Here is a 22,500-nt window from a genome sequence, read left to right on the forward strand (position 1 = left end):
TTTTCTGCTTTGAAGCCTTCAGTAGGCAAATTAAGGAGAAAACGGCTAAATCACAACTGTCGTCTGTTCGGCGTATGTTAACTACGGCAAAATTCCACTGTAAACCAATAAATACCAAAGTCTACCAAAGATAGTACGAACCTATGATTCGCGCCGTCAGGGAGACTCCACACACTGTTTTGTGATACACTGTTAGTATATTGTGATTGGTATTACAAACAGTATTCTTTTTAGCGTAAAATGATCAATAAAATTTTTGCCATCAGGGTATCCCAAAAATTAGCATACAAAAAGTGCAGAGAATCACAGTATGGTTTTATTATCAGTGAAATCCATTGACTGAGTCGAAAGTCATCTAACCAGCTAATCTGTCACGTTGTATTCAAAATCCAAATACTAGGAATTTTTTTAGAGAGTCTAATGTGCCGAGTAATATTGTTCAAGGCCTATGTTTGCGCACACTGAAACATCCATTGCTGTATTCCTTCAGACAGTTTGGAAATAAAAGGCAGTAGTCAGGTGCGGAGAGATGCCGTAGGTTATTATTGTGTACAGTAGAATTGACAGCAAAAGTGAACGAACTCAGTCAATCAAGACAGTTGTGCTGAACAGATCTGATGGGAACTTAGTTGCACAGAATGGAGATAATTCTTGGGTTTCATCTGACGGGTTATATACACTGGAGTCCGGTGGATTCTGGTCCCTCAGTTGTTTGCTACCTTCACTAAATACAAACAGCGTTCTCTAGTAGGGATGGGTCGAAAGTAAAATTGAGTGACTCACTGAGGATAATTTTACTCGTTTATCGCACACACGTTGTGTACATGAAAAGATAACAGCTATACAGCAGGGAATAGCTGTCTATCACCAGGCATCGACCCAAGACTGCTGTGGTCTGCAACAGGTAATGTGGTCTCGGATCTTGGTGTTCCGCTACTTGTACTGCTTTGGTTGCTGTCACAGTTGCGAAGGTCATTTAAAAGTACGGTACCACAGTTTGACTGCACGGTGTTGTGATGAACATTCATGCCTAGGTGGGACTGATATCCATACCCTGAGGGTTCGTATCGGGAACTCAAGACCACCTCAGGGTCCCTGGATGAAACTCTTGGTGAAGATTTTGTTTGTTGATGAGGATGACTCACTGGAATCACAGATTCATGGTCGCCCGAATGTGCCTTTGAGGTATTCGGCTGTCCATTAGCAAGATTGTGGTAGTAAGAGTGGGGTGAATAACCCAACAGAGCCATCTGCTGTGCCTTTGGATAGAACGAAAGGGGCGCATGCAGTGGATTTACCTCGGTACCATCTGAACTAACTTCCCCCCGTTGAGGGTTGTCCATGGATTGGTTTATTCTTTCGTTCAACCAAGAACCAGGTGGATCTATATTTCGGTTGCGCAAAATTGGAATCTGTCGCACTTCATCTGTTGCACAGTCAGACAAGTCAGTTCGATAGTTAGACTTCTCACAAGTGTACTGGTCGGAGGAATTAAAATTGACCCGCTGATCACGAATTGGTCGTTCTGCAAGGGCTGAATTCAACTGGGAGTACGGATCGGAAGCAAACGGTAGGACAGGACCAAGCAACGACGTATGTCGGGATTCTTCCAAGCTAGAATTGAAGACGTCTGCGAAGGGTTTCGGCTGGTCACGTGAAGAACCATTACTAGAGGCCAGACCAACTGGACTTAACAAACCACACGCATTGTTTGCCGGGTAGATATCACTTATGTATCCTGGGAGGTAGTTGGGCCCACTCACTGAGCCTGCCGCAGACGGTGGAGAGCACCCGCCGGTCAAACCCGAATGGCCATAACCGAACCGATTTGCAACTGCTACGGCAGCTGCCGCATTGCCAAATCGATGCAGTGGAGTTTTCATAAGATAATCCATGCTTAGTTCTGGGAAGTCAGAATAAAACCCGAATTTGTGCTTCTTGGTCTTCTGAGAGACTTTTCGATTTCTTGTCTGAATCCCATCCTTTTTCATTGAAATCGGCCGCTGGATCTGTCGAGGAAGCAATAAAATCGTTCGAATGACACGGTAAGTTGTAGACTTCGGCGTTTCGTGATAAAGACACATTCAAATGCATAAAGATCTCATCGAAATTATTCATGAGAATGGCCCAAATGCTTAGTTGGGATGAGTTCCTTTAAGTCTAACCGATTAGGAAGACACTCACGGCATCGATTAACTACAGGTGCCTTCTTAGAAATTATAGTCTATTCAAGAATAGCATTCTCACATGAAAGCTATTTTGATGTGAGGCCAGTGTTTCTCTTTAAAAATTCAGTCTACTTTTTCTAACACGCTTCTTTACTGATATCTTTTGAAAGTTGTTGTTTTGTTCTATCTGCCGGGAGACTGTTTATGAGCAGCAGGTTTCGATTGCATTACATCATTTCAGATCAAGTTCCTTGAGTCTATATTATCACGCGGACTCAATGACTCCAGAATGAAAACCGATTTTTCTTAGAGATCTTGATGAACAGTTTGTAAAATGGTCAGTCCATTCATTTTTCAAAACTTTTAACCCACCGGAAGTTAACTGGATGAAGCAAGTGTTCAGTACTCCTGGAGCTGCTTTGTCAACAGTGAATTAATTATTTGGGTGGAAATTCATCCCCCTTTTTACTCAGTGAACCACAAAATGGTTCTCACGTTTCAATCTACCACGTGGTCAACGCAGTGATAGTTTGGACTAAGCACTTGTGTAACACGTAAAAAATGAAGAAGAAAACTCGTTCAACATTGACGACAGAATTACTGATTTCGGCTTGCAGGAATATGAGAAGGTCTCATCCTCATATTAGAAATTAGATGTCCATAAGTTTTCACGAGCGCTGCAAATAAATGTGACCCTTCCTCAGTTTGTTTTTTTATAAACATGAATAAAACGGACCACCACTCACTTATTCCACATTCTTTACTTCATTCAGTTTTAGGTAAGATTAGGCCAAACAAGATAATATGCTTCCATCTTTGCCTGATATGCATAAGGCCTGTGGCCATGCGAGAATAGTCCTCCTGCAACGACCTATGGGTTCCACTATCGATGTCTCATCTGGGCGATTCGGACCAAACACTGGAAACCGTCGCTTCTATCTTCATCTATAATCTCTCCGATCAACGTGATTAATCAGTATTGCTCACTCTTTTTACCCCCTTCTCAGGTGGGCGTATACTCCAGCACCTCATCTGTCTGGAGTTAGCGCGGTTTCTCACATCCTACCACAAATCCCTGGCGCCACTACATGTCAAATCTCATCCGCCTGACAGCTAATCTCCCGTGTTCTTTCGCATCTGGATAGGGGTGGTGGGAAGCATAACAGAAAAAAGATAAAGCGCCAGAGTAATACAATAAAATGCAAATGGAAGTGTTTTTATTTGACTAGACTGAGGGTCTCACACTGGTTTTACATTTGTACGGTTTCGGTGGTTAGGTGGGGAGAATTGATTCTCTGACCGGCCGAAATCGATGTACTATGTTGGATTCATATTGCCATGGGGAACTAACTGGATGTCTTCTCTTGAGGAAATGGAAAGTCTAATTTAAAGTTCCTTTGAATAGAGGATATACTCCGTTCATTTGCAATGGTACGATCCTTTTTACAGAAAATCTATGTTATAAATAGCCCCTGTATGAAGATGACTACTCTGGAGCAGCCGGGTTTTGGAATGCTAAACCGAGTCGCTTCATTATCAGTGAGGACTTGGTTCCCATGTTTACAGCTGCAACAACTGAGGGAAGTTTATCCCCACATCAGCGGCCACTCAGCTCTTATTCTAAAACCAACTAATAAGTGCAAGCAATGAGCAAGGCAGCAAATGAACGAACGGACAATTAATTAATCAAGCCTGTTTATAGCCAAAGGTGAGTGGGTAACTGAGTGACTGATTAGTGAAGTAATTCAGCAATTGGCCAAATAACCCAAAAGTGAGGTGTTCTTTGCATCTTTGGCAAACACCGGGTTGCAACAGCCATGCAGATTCTAAACGCCTCTGACAACGGTTTCCCCCCGGTCCGTCAGTGGTCACCACAGAATAATTTTACAATGGTAGGAAGCTATGTTGATTAAAAACAATTAGAGTCTGGCATGCTTGTGGAGAATAAAAACTGAGATGACCTTCGGAAACATTCAAGATAAGTTTAGTTAGTGTTTGCCTATGACTCTTGTAAAGACATGTTTACGAAGGGTGTGATTAACTGACATGCTGACTGCGGAACCTACTTATTCATGTGTCAATGACATTCTCCCTACTCACCCAAATTTACCTTCCCTTATTGAGGAATATGGTGGCTAAATTTGTGCAAAGACTGACCATTACTAAACGATTCCCTATAGTATATATATAGTGCTATAGTGTATTAATATAGTGCAAATTCCTGAGAAGGTAAACCTGAATAAAGACTTCTACGATCCCTTCTTTCGCTTCAGCAGCGAATCTGGATGGAGTGATATGTCTCAACTTGTTTTTCTTTTCAATTTTCCTCTCAACGCCTTATCACTTTCAATGGGAAGACTTGTGTGTCATACATTTAGAACAGCAGCTAATCTGACAGGAGGTTGAGCATGATACCCCCGTTTGTTTTTGTTATTTTCAATCCTGCTGCACACCTGAGTTGTACTCATGTGCAAAACAATGCAAAGAGGTTTTCTACATTCAAAGGCAACCAACTCCATCCCCATCGCTTTCGTTCTGTCGTGAACATATTCACATAACGTGGATAGACGACTATAGGGTTGGCGCCATATAGGCATGAAGCCGACATATCGCCAACATGACCAGATCAAATTAACCATCCGGGTTGATTTACGTAGCGCGCGCGTCAACAGAAAGTGGAAGGCGAGCTCACATGCTGTACTCAACACCCACCCTGGCCCCCATTTGTCACCTCCACCTCCATCTTTTGTGGCCCTGTGATATGACAGGCTGCTCTGTCTTACCATTGATTTTGAGGGGTTCATAATGGAACACGTCAGTTTGAATCTACGGGTATGATGTCTGTGTGTATGCGACTATATGCGCGCTTTGTGCAACGCAAACAAGGGTGCAGACTCACAGCTTCACTCTCGCTTTCTCTGATTCGTACTCACATCCAGGGTTGAGCTCACGGCAGTCAATCAAATTTATCAGTTTGGTGCGCTCCTAAAAGGCTCTCTATGCCCAACATCACTACCATGGCCACTCAACGGGGTTGCGCGTATTTGTATGATTTAGCACTATGCTGAGACCTCTCATTTTGAGTAGCATAAAGTTGAACTGATACACATACTGTTCAAGATTCATAAACAACGCCAAACATACTATCTTTATTGTCGTTCGATGTAGTGAAGTAGGCCTGAAAGTGTTTCAAACTAATTCATAGGAAAACATACATAAACCAGTCTTAGGTGCCCTGTAAACCCCGTTGGATTTGAATGGCTCACGTAAAAGATCTCGGTGAAGCGTACTTTACAAAGCTAGGTTGTAAAACGATCTAACATTAGGCGTAAGTAACACATGTTCTCATCATTTAAAAATGCCAATCTCGGAGGAGCAAACTGAACAGCGAAGAAAATACAGACGGACTGTCAGAGTGTCAGTTTGCTGCATGGTATCCCGAGGTGAAAATATCCTTTAAAACTTTTTTTTCACCGTTGTTTGGCTAGTCATTGTTTTATAAACATTGATAATTAGTTTAGTTCGCGGTTACAGATTCTCATCGTGTTTGTATCGCCAGCTTAAGGTCTGTTGCGCTTACCTCGTTTTTACAAATTGATTTCAGGCACTGTGAATGCACGCAACGAGGTTCTAATTTTAACACAGTACAGGGAGTGAACCAAGAGTAGTGGGGTTTTCACTGCTGGGTCTACTTGCCGTGTTCTGTCGACAACTTTAAACTATGCAACTACATTACAACTGATCACTTTAGTCGATTCATGCTAGTTGTTTCAGACAAGTTAAAACGCGCGCTTTTTCAGCATGGCAACGAAAAATTATATGAACGAAAGGAAAGTTTGTTGCTTATCTTGTTAGCCGAATGAGCCACTGCTTGAAGTCATCTACATTACAACGGAGTGTCATCAATGACAAGCTGAACCGCACCAGCAACCACGGCTGCGCTTGCTCCTAGCTACCACCTATGGGTTGGGAACACTTAAATGATCAACACACACTCATTCGTGAATTAAAGATCAAGATCGATTGAGCTTCTAAGTGATCCTTGTGTTTTGATGTGACTGACTTCTTACGAGAAATCCCTTCTTTCTATTCATATAAAGGGAATTCAGATGACTTACATTGTGCAGTTTGAAGTAAAGCCCACAGGCATTACACACGGGTTCTCCGTTTGTGTTTCGCCTCCACAACGTCGTTGTCACTGTGCGACAGTTGGAACAAATAGTGCCGGTTCGTCGACTGGATGATTGCTGAAACGGGATAGCATGTTGCGAATATTGGAATAGATCTTGCATGATCCCTGGGGCGTCAATTAACAAAACATGTATCCACCCAAATATTCTAATACAAAGGAAATGTGGATTGCACAAAATAGACCGCACTTTATGTGAGAGTTTCTCGGTTTCCCAGCTAAGGCTGCATTTACTTTAAAAGTAATTTTCGTAACTTAGATGGTACAGGATGAACAAAAGTTTTGGAACTACTTAGTCTAGTTCGGCTGTGGATTCAAGGTTTCATCTATCGTTCTTTGAGTTGAAAACACTTGCTCGTCCTGGGCTTTGAAGAGTGTTCTTTCCGCATAACCCACAACTAAGTGTTATCATTTAGAGAGAGGCGAGCTGCACCAAAACTGTCTGCCCGCACACCGCACTGCGCTACATTACTTTGGCTACACCTGTCCATAAATTGAACATGTCTGAAGGAGCATCGCATTAGCTCTGCTCATTCAACAGACCACGCGATTTTGTTCAGCACTTGGAATTCGGTGTCCGTTATCTGTAGTCAAACTAAGCTATGAACAAAATGTTTAGTCCTACAGGATTTTTCCCAAGAGAATTGATATTCTAATACTCAACGCCCTGAAGTGCTCAAAAAATTACTGAATTTTTCTTGGGTTGAAAAACCAAACCTCGTATTGCCATAACCACCTAGGAAGTTCCCTTTCCTTATCGAACACTATTGGCAGTGAAGACCGCAAATCGCTGCAGTAACACTTCATGGTATGCACCGCGACATCCGATAGTTAGATTATGCACTATGCACTACTATGTAGGTAATGGGAGATGGCTCGGAGGTTAGAGTGCGAATTGGCTGACCGCAAGGTCCGTGGTCGGAACTCAGCCTCCTCATCTCAAATTCTCCTGTCTAGGATTGGGCAACCTGGCAGCATCTCAGCCCTCGTGCTTTCCTCAGGTATGTGGTAGCTAGAGACCGAGGAAGAAGCTGAACGATCAGGTAATTCTTAAAATGGTTTAATTTGGGACTAATTAAAACTTGGAAGTAATATTCACCGTCTGTTTTGACCAGAACTAAGTTAGGTCGGACGTCAAACTCATCAGCTTATGGACATTACTACAGCTCGGGGATACAGATTTTCACTGAAATTAGTCATCAGTGCTGCTGTGTGCACCGTTAGGCATGGTGGCTGAGCCGATCCGTTATCTCCTATAACCTACAGCCTTTCTTATGAGAAGTCCTGTGCTCCGCCCTTATTTTTACTACAGATTCAAGTGAACTTTCAACTAGTCAGATGATAAATGCATGGGCATTCTCACCTCTTGTTAACAAACCAGGCATCCATGGTTTAAGATGAAAATATATGTATGTCTATCATATCGCTGGATATTTCCCACTCAACTCAAAAACACATACAGTTCCAAACAGGAAATGCGCTAAACTGATGACTGCTTCAACCCCGGGGTATAACAGAGTAAACCAGACGGCGTTTCAAGTGGAATTGGTCACTCTGACTTGAACATAAATGCTGTTCTTGCAGATCAGTTCTTTTTTATCTTGGGCTTCATTCAAAAAGATCTATCCCCGGGATTAAGCATTGGTGTGAATGCAGCGGATTGCGTTCCTCTGGCACGAGCGCTGGATCAGATAATAACGTGAGAACATTTACAGCGGACTGATTAGTTGATATCAAGCTTTCTCCCGGCCATCGACAGAGCTGTCTCATTCATCGGTCTGTCAAAGTATTCATACATGCTTGCGAATCGTATATTTGTATGGATGTGGAGGTGACTTCTTAAACGATATTATTTTGATGCAACGAATGCAAGCTATAAAAACATTTTTGCTCCAAGAATTCACAAGAAAATTTCAACTTCATCCGGACTTTTCATTGTTTGAATCGAAGAGCATACAGTAGTACAGACACGTCCACCCAGGCGAATGAGTGATCCAGACCAAAACCTTATTACGGGACCCTATGTAGTATCTAGAATTCAGTTCTGATGCCTTATAAAACCAACTTGCTCGCGGCAACGTCGCAGATCAAACCGAGAATATTTACTACTACCGCGAAATGTACAAAGAAAATGGACTAACAAAAAAAGTTTGGGCGTTAGCTCGAGAGTTTCTGCTGCGTTTCATTTGTTTGGGACTGTTTGGGAGTAAATTCTTTGTTTTCTGGGTTATCGATGCGCTGATCGACCTTGGCGTTTGACTTTGGCAAGCGTTTCATCTCTAATCAAGAAGCCATCATCAGTGCATTGCTGGTTGAGCTCCTATTTTCGAAAATGTGCATACGCGAACTGAGCTATTCGTAGATAATGCAGTCTGATTTCAGAGTACTTGACATCTTCGCGTCAATCTCATCTTGATTTCGTATGAAAACTTCATCAGTAACAATGTATCCAAAGTCACTAACACATTTCAGGACGAATCTGGCAGTTCCATGGCGGTGGGAACAAGTTTTTCGTAAAATATCGTTTCTAGGACGTGTGAGCTCAAAGTGGTTGAACGTTAAATGAAGATAACTATGTGGTCGAAACACAATGTCATGAATATGCCTATCACTTGGTCGGTTTCAATAAAGCCAAATCTACTGGAGGTACATCGCTGAACGACTCGTTAGTTCAGCCTGATCATGTTAAGCAGGGTGTACCGTCACACATGTCCTGTTTTTTCCTTCATTTGCTATGAAGCTAATTTAGTCACAATATTTCACTTTTCCATGCTATTTCAACTTGTAGAGTCAAGGGACAAAGGACACGTGGTGGTTAGATTTTGTGGAAATCACAAGGAAAATGGCCAGGCTATATATCAAAGGGTTAAATCTCAGCTTTAGCCAGCTTAAAAACAGATCCTATGGTTGCAACAAGTGAGTTCGAAATGCCTTATGAACTATTGCTACGACTAGTGAGCGTCGTTTGGTCCGCTCTGTGCTCAGCACGACTGACCATCTTCCGCAAATATGAACCTGTCAATTTGTGGGGAAATATACGCTACCCTGCGCCTCCGACAGTTGCTTTCAATTCAGAGGTCCCAATTTTCGTCTTTTTCAAGGTCAGTGATCCGGAATTGGAAACAGATCGATCGGAAATGACGCTTTGGTTTGATCCTTCAAAAACCGAGAGGCTTGTTTCCCACCAGGTCAGAAATTGTACCAAACAATCTAGTATCTATACTGCAGCTGCGGGTTACTCGTCATTGGTAGGGTGGTTTCCCAAGCTTATCAAGGTATTAGATATGTCACTGGCTTCCAGCGTTTCCTCCTTGTTGACAGCAGGTTGTTACGCAGCCTAATGATATCGATGGAAATGCCACGCCTCCGATACCCTAGAAAGACATATGGTAAACAAACCCGTCAGATGGATCATTCAAGTGTGAACCTGATGGGCTATAACATATCTATGACCTACCAGAGAAGCGTCTTAGTTGCGCCACCAGGTGAGCAAACGAGGACTCGGGGTTAATGTTTCACCATCATGCTGTTTCACAGCTTCTTGCGGCACATTGCAAGATAAACATGCTGTTTGTGAGGCCCTAACACTTAAGCTATGAAATATGTGTGCACTCACTGAAATGTACTATTGTAAACAAAACTGTTTTTCCAATGTATGCAGCGTGTAGCAGAAGACGCCATAAACTTGAGTCAAACATCCGACTTTCTCCTCCACCAGTAGACAGACTCTTGGTTTCGTCCCGCAGTTGTTGGAATAGGTGGGAGAGCAAACAAAACTGACTGGCCATCGCGACAACAGTGGAATTGGAGACTACCTATTTTTTTCAACATTTCTTGGCTAGACTGTCAGCAAGCTTTGGAGCACACTCTCCTAGACAGCATTTTTAGCAGGAAGTGGTACCGTTTTCGGAAGCTTGAGAAAAACCATGCGCGGTCATGTCTCATACTGTAAAAACGGCACACAGTCTGTTGATCAATGGGTCTGTTCCGCAAGTTTTGATAACAGGTACCCATATGTTTTCGTGGACGTCTGTATATTTTCACAGCAAAAATACCGCTTGTGTGGCCTTACCGGCTAATAATTTATCAACCTGTCCGGACCCGCACTTCAACTCCGGATGTGTTACGACATACAATTACTATGATGTAGGCCGGTCTGCCCGCCCACAGCCAGTGAACATTTATCAGAATGCTTTGGTGAAACTTTGAATGTTTAAAAAGTAACCGGAACGGTTTTGTGCTAATGACTTATCTAGGTGTTGTACAAAACTCAACGTGTTGTGGTTAAGCAAAGTGCAGAAAAAAACAAGAAAGAGACCTATTAATCCTTCATTCACTGTTACTCTCCTACTATTTGCTGATTAAAGTAGTACCAGCAGTGGTTTTTATAAGTCATGATGTACCTAGCTTAGTTTCGAAAAAATCCCGAAAAGAATCACTTACATGACTTTTGCTTGACAACGGATAAAAGAAATCCGGCTTTCTACTACTCCGTAGCTTAATAATACAACAGTAGCGACTGACTTGCCTGTGAACAGAGCAAATCGAACATTTCAAACTTATTTGACCTGTCGCGAGTGGATGCATAACCTCTGTTGTATTAAGTATTCAATCAAAGATTGTTTCTTTTACCGCGGAAGCATTACGCACAGTGTTGGGAAAAACGGTCAGTGTGGCAGATGCCGCAGATTTCAGCGTCGAAACAATCAACACGTCAATCATCATTAGTTCAAGTAAGTGTGGTTTCTTTTAACCCTCACGTGTTAACATCATGCCGCCAAACTAAATCAGTTGAAATGATGTATCTCCGGGGCGTGGGATGGAATGACCCAAATCTACCAGGCCGTGGGGAGGTTAGGAAATACTGCGGTAACAAGCACAACGACCGATCGCGGTGCATCGATTCCACAAACTGGTGTGAAAATGTTTTTGATGAACAGGTGTTGCACGCCGACAAGTCACATATCGAGCTGAATGACAAGAAGGCTCACAATGTAAGTGTGGGAATTTACGGGATACATTGGACCTAGGTTCTGCTATGCCTCATTGTTTACAAGTAAAACTGCCCTCGTTTGGTGAGGCTATAAATCTGGAGATATTGAAGCTTCTGGAAAAAGCCATATATATCTCAGTGATAACTTATCTAGCCGAACCAGACTAGCAGCAGGTAAATGGGAGCCATCATTGGACAGCTTTTGGAGGTTTCGTGACTTACCAGCCGACGTTTTGGTTTGATCAGCGGCCTATTTTGTCCATTCATTTTTTGGTATAGGCCACATGCATTGCACAAATAGTTGCCCTGGCCATCCCGTCGCCATAGTGGAGTACTTGTAGCACCACAGTTAACGCATTCACGACCTTCTGTGGTAGGATAGGGCAAAACAGATTCATATTGGTCAGAACATGTACTTCTCAGTGAGCCCCACAATAGAACATAAAGAAAGAGTAAGCAATGTAACCACGTGAACAAATTTGTCCAAGAAACTGTGGGGTTATTCACGTATATACACAGGAGGTGCGATTTATCTACTTCATGTAAGAAGCATTCATTGATGGAAGCGCTTTTCCTGAGTTCCCAGGCATAGTGGTTACTAGTCACTATTTTAGTCCATTTCATGACCTGTTGTACGCATAGTATGTTGAGTAGACCCAAACAGCAATGTCCCCTGGTGTGAATAAGATTAACTCCTCTAAACAAGCCCAGTTGACTAACCTAGCGAGCTTGTTCGAATCAATACGTTGACCTTGGTTGTACGTCGTAAGATGTTGAGACTGTTTGGCAAACAAGGGCCAGTTGTAGTACTGGATGGCTCTATCAGTCCTAGTTAGTATTTCTTGTTGTTCAGTTGAGATTTTCGTTTGATTTTGTCAAATAAACCTCTAAAGTTCGGATGGCTTCGAGACAGATAGTTCTAGCAAGACATGGCGATTTTTATTACTGACGAAGTTGAGGTGGTCTGTAACCACCAATTTTTCGTGAATCAGCTGGAAACAGCTATTGTTAACTCATCATTACCTCATCCCCTCGTCTCGCATGATTATTCTCATTGGAGTATGTGTAATGTATCCTCTAGAACAATTTCCGAATGTGCAAGTTCAAAGCAGTTCAACATCTGATAAATGATTTGTGAAAGCTAATACTTCTTTACGGCATAAAGCTTGAATTACTTTCATTCAACAGGATGTGTAAGGCCAGAAGATTTGTATTACGCGGATCTGGTATCCATCAGTAGCGATGGAAACGTGTCCCATACTATAAGAGTGATTTGAAAACTTCGATATCTGGAGCATGTTTCTCGACACACTTTTTCTCAAATAGTAGTTGATCGGGCATGGGAATGCTAGGATCTGTTTGAGTCTCACATGTTGAATGGGCTCAACGCCTATGTTGTGCGTATCGAAAGACCTTACACATGTGAAATATTTGGGGCTGCGGAACTCTGCTGTGAGTGTACTCACAAACCTCCGTGGTTAATCATGCTAGGTAAATGTCTTTTCTCCCCTTTTTATGGGAGATATTTCGCGTGTAGTTCCAAGGTTAATATAACTTTAACGTGATCACCTAACTTACTTTTGTTCTTACCAAAGTTATAATACCATGTAAATCAATATCAAAATTTCCCGACAGATTTTGCTTGACCAGCATAGATTTTTCCAGACAGACGTTAACCAGCTGCCTATTCGGGCTTCCAGGCCTTGTCATCAACCCGAGGGACCAGATGTTTTTTGTATAAATGTTTGCATATGTTGTTTTAAGCCCTATGTGCACGACTGGCAATACCGATCCATTTGGTTGTAACCATGTCAAAAACCTGTACACCTAGTAAACCGAACTGCAGCCCTCAAAGTAGTTTTACCTGTGGAGGTGAGTTTCTTGTTTTTCACCGATTTCAAACTGTTTGACGTGATAGTTGATGAAGACGTCCCAGAGACTCCGTTCACTGAGCCTAGAATTGGGATGATGCCTCCCAGAGCATGTGATGCTGAACGATTTGGAGTGTTGTGGAGAACATGATGAGATGCGTAAGGAATATGCTGCTCTTGTTGGGGCTGTCCAACTGCGTTTGCACTGGCAACGGCAGCTTGAGCGACTACAGCAGCCGCAGCCATTGCAGCTGCTGAGTGGTATGCAGCACTAACGTACATTATATCGTCCATAGGATGTACTGGGTTCTTAGGTGGGAGGATAACATCTTCTGAACAGGTCTCCAATTTTGCCGCCGTTCGGTCAAACAGTGAGTCGTTAGGGGTTACCGGAAGGTGTGCTTGTCCGGATAGACCGTTGGGATTGTTCCGGCTGTTTCTAGAAGCATATCTGTTGAGAGATGAATTGGCTTGTTGCTGTTGTGCCTGTGGAGATAGTACATCATCACCTCCTGTTTGCTGCGCCGCAAGTTGAGCGCATTCAGGTCCAGATGTATGACCAGCCGAATGCCTGAGTCGAGGATCTAATGCACTCGAATTAACAGAAGCGTAGAAGGAGGCCAACTGCTGAGGTGTTAACCCTTGGGGATAGTACAGACCCTGGTTCCATGTAGAACTCGAAAAGAATGGATTGACCGATTGCGACTGATGAAATGAAGTTTGCATACCACCGTTTGTCAGTAACGAGTAAAACTGTTCCTCAGAGCGGTACGACTCGGAGTTGTGATTGGGAGGTATTCCTGGAAGCGAAGGGGGGAATGTAGAATTGAGTGCATCCGAGCCATTCGAGTTACCTCCTTTTGGATGATGGGTTTGCTCATACTGTGGGAATAGGTTACTGGAAAATTGGCAGCTACTTTGTGAAGACAGTCGAAATGGCTGTGAGGTTGAGGAAGGTGGAGTAGAAGGCGGAATCTGATAATGAGAGATACTGTACGAAGATTTCGCTTTATCTGGGCTTTGTTTAACGGACTGTGGAGCCGCCTGAGTAGTGCTTGAAAAATCGGCTGATTTCGCTGGAAATAGAACTTCAGAACGTTTTTGCTCAGAGTTATCCTGTTGAACTCCCTCGGCTCGCAGCATGCCATCATAGTCAGGCGTTGCTGCTTTTTCACTTTCCTTCATCAGTCGTCTTTGTCTTGTAGTTTTGTGTTCCGGACTATTTGTCCCACGTGCTGATTGACCAACACCACCGTGTGAAGCCTCGCGTTGTATATAGTTTCCCTTACTCAGCTTCCGTGCAACCCACCGGCCATCGACCCGATCATTGTCACCTCGTGCGTTCAGACGTATAGCGTTTTGGTCAGATTCAAATCTGGACAAATTTAGCAACTCTAATCGGGCCTGATTGTTCGCATCGATATTATGATGTTCCTCAAGATCCCGTTTTCCCAAATCCGACGAACGGTCAAATACCGGTTCGCTTCGTTCAGCTGGAAGCTTCGCCTGAATCTCTGAGCAAAACTGTCTTGCACAAGAAGTGCCACCCCTGTAGGGATCTTGTTGATCCTGTTGTTGTTGTTGTTGTTGCTGTTGCTGCTGCTGTTGATAATTATGATAAGCCTGAGATAAACTTTGTTGATACATGTTGGGATAGGTAGTCTGACCAACCAACAAGTTCGACGAACCATAGAGAGTATTTGGGGGACCAGAGTTGACAGATCCATAATTAGAAAATTCTTGATATCGATTGAAATGTGTCCAGCCCGCATCTAACTGTGGTCTGCTCACACCGGGTGGATTTGCAGAAATCGCAGCGGCCATAGGTAGCATTCTATAGGACGAAACAGGAGAAATGTGTATTTTTTGGTGTGATCAATTTTTACTTAAGGTAGAAAACATTGATATCGGTACGTAGAAGTAAACCACTCAATCTCAAGAATACCGGATAAAATTACTTTTTTTCAATTCTTCTATAGTTATCAAAAGCCTTGTTCCAGCTTTCTGCTTCGCAGTTGCACATGAAGTATGCACTTCCAGGAACATACAACAGGCTAAACAAAAGAGCACGAAACGCTTGCAGCCCAAATGGTAAGTGTAGTGAGTAAATGAACAGCAAAGCAGTTCATCCGAGTCACATGAATTTCATTATATTATCAGCTCCAGTTTTTTACACACACTGCACATTTATGATCAAAATAAGATACCGTTCTATTAGTTGCTGGTTTTCAAATAGAAGGAGCTCATCTGACCGGTTCCTCGTATGAAAGCGGTTGATTTCTGCTATTTTAGGCGGTATCTTAGCCAAAACCTGTGCAAAAATGTTTTATGGATGCTTTGTGAATTACTAGATTCAACCAAGCCTAACCTCTCATTTTCCTGGTCACACAGTTCTTAGAGTTCATTGCCATTTTTCATATCAGCTAGTTATGTTATCATAAGACGTATTATTAACGTGGTTCCCAAGAGACTGACCGTAACCTCGCCTTATCTGAAGCAAACTAACTACCATGATTCATAGATCGCGGAAGAATGGGCGTATCACTTGTGAACCACTTAGCAATAGGTGTGGGTTCACATAGCATTTAGTGTCAGTTTTTTTTTTCATGTGAGCTGAGTTGGCGGAGCTACTGTATCCAGGTTATTATTTTGTCCAAACGATGCGTCAAATCACCATAGTTATCAGCATGAACGCAACTATAGTAAACTCAATTGGACGCATGCATAAGGTTTATTTCCTCTGTTAGACTTCCAACCTGCACACCCGTTCGTCCTTCTACCGGAGAGTTGTTTATTCGGTCAGCTCCTATCAGCATCACCACATGGAGTTAGGGACTTGTGCAAATCGTACGGTGACGGAAAGGATCTCAAANGGCATTCCATCCCAAGTGTATGCGTGCTCACTTAACGATGTAGATATCAGTGGTCCTGTGACTGGACCGGCATCATCGTCCGTATTCATGCTCTCGAAGTGTTTCTATTGGTAAGAACTTATTTGTAAGCCATATTTTAGGCCTTGGTTCACTGACTGACTTGCACTAGCAGTTGTTTAGGATTTGGACTAAGTCAACATCACCAAATATAAATGAGCAGCAGGTTGTGAATACACTCCAATGTGTTTTAGATGATGATTCGTGAAGTTAGAGATGAAAAGTCGAGTAAAACTGTAATGTGCATATCCTTGTAATTTCAGTTGTGTGCACCAGTAAGACTGGAATAACGAACTGCTCTCATAGTGTGCCAAAACTATTTCGCCTTTTGATTTTTGAGCTCGCGAATTATGAAGTGGTTGCGGGCTGCTGAATAGCTTTCAGCGACTTCATAATCAGTGGATTTTTTTCAAGGAAGTCTCAGATGAAGAAAAATGAACGGATATCACAAGAGATTCAGTTGAGTCTGTCGTGAAAACCAAACTGATTTGCAAATGAGTGTATTACTCGAAAACAGTCCAATTTGGGTTCAAGTAGAACATAATGTTGACGGAAACTCGGGGACTGCGCCTACCTGATGAGCCCCAGGAACGGCAAAACCGGTCGTGGGCTGTTTAAGTTTTCTGCAACCTTGTGAGTAGTTTTCTTTATGAGGACTGACATCACATTTAGTTGGCAGAATATCATAAAGTAGAGATTCCGTCATCACCAATGCAAATTGCAAATTATTGTATTTAGCAAAGGTGTCGTGCTTTTAATCTGGACAATTTGTGACAATACACTCGCCCTCCTCTGAAGAGGCCACTGGTGGAAGAATGCGCCACTGAGAAGAGATTAGTTTCAGGTAGTCATTTGAAGTGCATACTAACGGTGAACTCCTTAGAAAAGTGAATTAATCCTATGAGACCGTTTTTGTTCGGCCTCTTGAATTTGGTCCAGAGTTAATCTGCTAAGCACTACTAATGTCATCTTGACGGATCACGAAGTGTTTGCAACCAGACTGCTCAACCCAGATAATGCAAAAACCACTTCTATAAAGCCCAGGTTACCGAAATTCTCCTCAAAGGCAAAGTGGTCTATCTGGACAACTATGCTTCCAATGAGCGCGCAAACCCACTTACGTTTTACTACCAATATTGGATACCGGAATTAATAGCGACGACTGGAATGATCAATGAAGTATACCAAACGCCTATGTATCATGCTCAATTTGTTTCCTGCTGTCCTCCTGTCTTCATGCGGCCGGAGGTTTTAGCCGAAAACCAAACATGACTATATTTTCTACCTGTTTAACTAGTAAGACACAGCAGCCGTTTTCGGTGACTTTGGCCAATGAATTTCCAAGTTGTTATCGCGTAATCTCGCTTCTTTGCTCAAGCAGTGAATTCACCCCAACCCCCTCAACTCTCTTCTTGCTTGCATTCGCCGAACGTGTTGTGTAAGCGAAGCCATCTGTCTGATCGGTCATTGTCATGGTCGTTAGATGATCCGGGCGAACAACATCCACTGTGGCTAGGTCCCCGGATAGTTTGGTCGAGGAAATCTCATTCAAGAACACCACCACCCCCATTTAGCTACGGAACATTTGTGCTGAGAGACGCGTAACATGTGCACATGATGGACTGGCCATGTTAGTGTTGTCTAACTGAAACAACAGAATAGCTCTCATCTAGTTTAACCATACTAGATCATCACCACTACTCGACAGGATGATCGATGCTAATGCTGTAGACTATCGTCACAAATGATAACTATAACATTTTTGTTAAGCTGTGCAGAACTGAGAACACGCTCATCAGTTAAAACCCTATCACAGCTCAGGGCGTTATTAAGTCATGGAAACTTCTAGAATAAGATGTCATACTACGCATTTCGGTTACCATAGGAAACTTCCTTCAAGGATTAGGTTTCCAAGGTTAGTTCGGTGAAACTTTCATATCATGTGCATTAGGCTTCCAGTGTTGACACTTTTGGAAGTTTCCAGATTACGAGCAAAATCGATTCAAAAATGGATCTGGCAAATGGTTACATCCGTTCGTCGGGCGGATGTAGAAAACGTCCGAACTTGCATCGACGCCGTACTGCTTATTCGCGCCTATTATGTCCATGTATGTGGTACATGTTTGGTGGTTGAATATTTTGCACTGACGGGCCCAAGTAAACTGGCTCTCAAGCTATTTCAATCATGTTAAAACGAACCTCACTCACTGTTAATGCCCAGTAGGTACAAAATCACCCAGGTAGTGGACTGTGGTGCATCCTGAGCTGAGCTATTACGAACCTCTCCAAAAAGCCCGGTGCATACGCTCAATAAATTTTAAACGGACCTTCAAAACATCACAGACCCGCACTAGGACGTATAGACTCAGCAGCCATTTTAGTGTCTCAGAGAGTTAAAGTCCCTTTATTCTGGGTCAGTAAATGAGACGGAGTATGCTTTCTATCCAGAGAAGTATCACTGAGTCAGGATACTTACAGGGAAAAACAACAGGTAACGAGAAGATCTAGCTGATGCTAATAAAGAGGGGCGTTGAATGAACCGGGTTGATTTTCTGTTAGTTATATTGATGAAAGAACCCATGCAAACAAGGACCGTCGAGCTCTAAATTAGATTGGCCTTCAGTTGAGCAGATTTGGTACCGGCATTCTTACGTGCGTAGTGGTAAATGATTCATTTGGAGAAGAATCCAACTTATTTCTCACCGTGCCATTTGTAGTAAAGGGCATCTTGGGGGTTGCATTTAACAAAACTACACATTCCCGACACTTCTGCATTGGCTTTAGAGTCAGTTTACAGTTGGCTCTAGTGTAATCATAAGTTGTGGTCCCTTTCAGATATCTCAAACACAACCATGGATGACAATCATTCAAAAACTGGAATGGTTTCCCTCGTCATTCTGTGATGAGTTAGTTAATAAACTAGACAACCAACTGAAAAAAGAAGGATTGGTAAGGGTGAGGTGGGTGAATAGATCACAGATGGGCTCTATTCAACATGAACCTGAGAAACCAATTGAACCGATCGAACTTTAAAATTCGGCAAGATGTCGGCGAGGATCAGGGTGAATCCTTTGGTTTGACTGTTTTTTTCATGGTTGCTACCATCTTGCAATCATGTAGAGGTGGAACATCAAATCTAGTTAAAAAATCGATAAGGAACGAATCTCCCGGAATCCATGAGCAATCCAGCTTGTCTGCATTTATTTCTTTACTCAAGCTTCTAAAACAGTTTCGGGCAATAGAGGAAAAACATGAAACCCTCTATCCTTCGATTGATTTCCAAGCGGCTTGGTCGAGAAGAACGCACTCGGCTTAGCATGCTAAATGCCCACCTCGTCATAGTGTGCCGGGCTCCACGTTACTTCCTCGCATTAAAGCAGTCATTAAGTTCTCCCATTAGAAAAATATCCTAGGATTACAACTCTGTTCATCTTTGCTGGTGCCATCCGGAGATTGTCGCCTCGGCCTTTCTCACCCGAGCCCCACACGTCTGACATATTAACAAATCCATATATTCACAAACATCCACACACCTGAAACGCCAAAAAAGCGAGTCGTAATCACAACACACGCACAAATACGGGCAAACAAACACGCAGTCCTGGAGACGGCAGTGAGAAAGCAATACACAAACGCGCTGAAAAACCCAACTGAGCGACTAAATGTCAGGTTGAGTAGGTGCAACGGGACGAGTAAATGCTTTTCTACGCGTAGCAGTGTGTGATAGTAATCAGCTGGGGACTTTTTGTCCATCTATCGATAGATTCTCTGTGAGGATTGAGCAATATGTTTGCTGCTGCCGTTGTTGCTGTTCTGAGGGAGGGAAGGAGTAAGACTGTCACACAATGTGAGCTGAACTGTGGAATGGTATTGAGTTGGACAGGGGACGAATAAAGGTCGTATATGTGTGTGCATGTGTATGTGTAGCAATGCGAATCGGCTGCTAGATATAAATGTTCGCGGATAAAATCCATACCAGGATGTTGATGAGCAGATTGAAAGTCTGTAATGGTGCGAATCAGATGAACTGATAAGTATTTTTGCCCGTTTGAATGGCTGTTTTGCTGGCTAGGTGGAACGGAGCATACTAGGCGTGGACGCGATTAGCCAACATGCATTAAGTTCTGACCGTCCATAGAAAATTACTTGTACGTCCAAAAAAAGATGGATTTTATCTTTCCTGTACCTGTGTTGTATTCAATGACGACCTGTGTCCACATGTTCGGTGTCGTCTCAAAACCAACTTTCACACTGTTACGCACGACAAATGGCAGTCTAGTGTTTTAACAGCCAGACATATCATTTATTAGGGACCAGGAACAGTTTCGGCGTCGTTCCACTTCACTTGTGTATCTAAATTTCAGAACGCGGTGATTGTACTAACAACTCTTTAGTATACAACGCCTATCGTCACTCTGCATCTTTTTTCAGCCTTCCACTTGTATAAAATGACCCGTTAGAAAAGTTCACGAAGACAGGAAAAAGCTTCCATAGTTTCAGTCTCGAAGGGGAGCGGTTGGTCGTGGGAGGGTCATCTCCATTTTTCAGAGTATGGATCGACCAGCTTGATGCCTTGGCTTACGTGCAGATGAGAGACCTAATCAGAAAGTATGCAGAATTCCTTCACGTATGTTTCCTTAACCTCACATCTTGGGTACCCACCAAGACACAACAGTCATTCAAATGAATGGACAAACATTGACCATAGAATTACGAGAAATGCTGTCAGATTGATGAACTGATGAATACGAAGAAGGACGGTGGCCTAAACCACCATCAAGGAATAACTTCCTACATTAACCGCAGTTCAGTCGAAAAGAGTATCACTGAGCGACAACTACCGATCTATCCCAGTGGTGTGCTAATTGTTGTGAAAACATGCCAGCATGGCTGCCTCCAACCCAAATAGAAAATAGGCATGATTAAGTAGTGATCAAAGGACACAATGTTGTGTATCGAGACATGTTACCTTAAGTTAGCATCTACTCCAGAACTAGAGAATGACCTTATAAATATACAATATTTTTGGAATACTTATCTTGTCATGCAGTTACAACCACTCCACTCTCTTTTTTTCATAAAACGATCCGTTACTTATCGTCGTGTCAAGAGTGTTGAAGCAGAGACAGAGGTCAGATGGGTGCACAAAGACAGGAAAACAACTCAAAATAGCTGTCTTTTTGAAATGGGTTGGACTGACCTTACCTCAAAGCAAACGCCACGAAGTTTTCAGGTTAGTGCCGTCCGTCCCGGAATATTCTCCAAAAAATTCATACACGCCGTCTCCCACAGATATGCACATGGACGTGGACTATACATGCATACACAGCTGGTCGTTCACATTAGACGATGGGCTCACGGACAACTGTTTTGTGTCAAACCAGGCAACTTATGGGTCTTGGAACCTACCACAACTCGTCCAGTGCCTGCTTCGGTTGGTCGTCTCAATCCCCGTTGCTGTGCGACTTCCGCTCGTGCTACTTAGTAGAGCTTTTCTATTTGATATTAGTTCGTGGCACAGCACCTAAAATAGCAATGTGTTAGTACGATTTATCCACCTACTTTGCCTAGCATGAAACCAGGTACCTCCCTAATTTGGGACACTGAAGCTTCTGGGGTCCAGCTACATGCATGCTACCATAAACGTTACCTTCTCGAGTTTTCTTCTGCGAAATCTGCTTCACTGACTTACCCTGTGGGAGAGAGTTGATACTGACACATTCGATTCCGCTGGGGTCATTTCAGCAGTAGCCCAAACGCCTTCACAGAGTTAATGGCAGTGCCACTTTCAGGCTTGGTGATTCAGTGACCGAACTTCGACCTATCCCATGTGGTTGGTCTTTATCCTTGATATAAAGAAGTGCGATTAAGCGATATAACGAACGCTTGATTCAAACATAAGCCAGCACGATTCGGTGTGCTGTAAGGCATGACTAAGTCGTGGAAAGCCCTAAATAAAATTGCCGTTTAAGCAAAACTGTTGTAGATTCGCTAAATAGCTATTTTCTGAAAACCTGCCAAGGCTCTACAAATTAAAGTGGTTTGCGCGTCATCAAAGGGATTTGAACAGATGTCTCTAGTAGGCATCCGAAGGTCTTCTGTCACCTCCTCAAGCCAGACATTCGTAAATTTTACCCTGCTTCCTTATATGGTGCCGGGGAATACCTCTCATACGCTTTAGTTGACTATTCTCATGAGGTTCTCCGTTCTATCTTTCTGTCCATAATGCTGTCGTGTAATTTTCCGTATCGCATCGTATCGTATCGAGGTATCGTATCTACTTTTAAAAAAACTAACAGGGTACGAAACAGAGTGTGATCCTATTGAGTGTGATGCTATTGAGCGTAGA

The 22,500-nt window shown here is 42.9% G+C and overlaps 1 protein-coding gene across 1 annotated transcript; it reads right to left on the reverse strand.

The window, feature by feature from the left end:
• Positions 1 to 839: 839 nt before the first annotated feature.
• On the reverse strand, positions 840 to 15,054 carry T265_09717 (hypothetical protein; the record flags this gene model as incomplete). The annotated part of the gene is made up of 4 exons (XM_009175880.1): positions 840 to 2,009; positions 6,239 to 6,415; positions 11,573 to 11,718; positions 13,215 to 15,054. The coding sequence occupies 4 exons, from the start codon at positions 15,052 to 15,054 to the stop codon at positions 840 to 842; spliced, it is 3,333 nt and encodes a 1,110-aa protein (XP_009174144.1).
• Positions 15,055 to 22,500: the final 7,446 nt, after the last annotated feature.

This window comes from Opisthorchis viverrini, assembly GCF_000715545.1.
Source record: "Opisthorchis viverrini unplaced genomic scaffold opera_v5_308, whole genome shotgun sequence".
NCBI classification, from domain to species: domain Eukaryota; kingdom Metazoa; phylum Platyhelminthes; class Trematoda; order Opisthorchiida; family Opisthorchiidae; genus Opisthorchis; species Opisthorchis viverrini.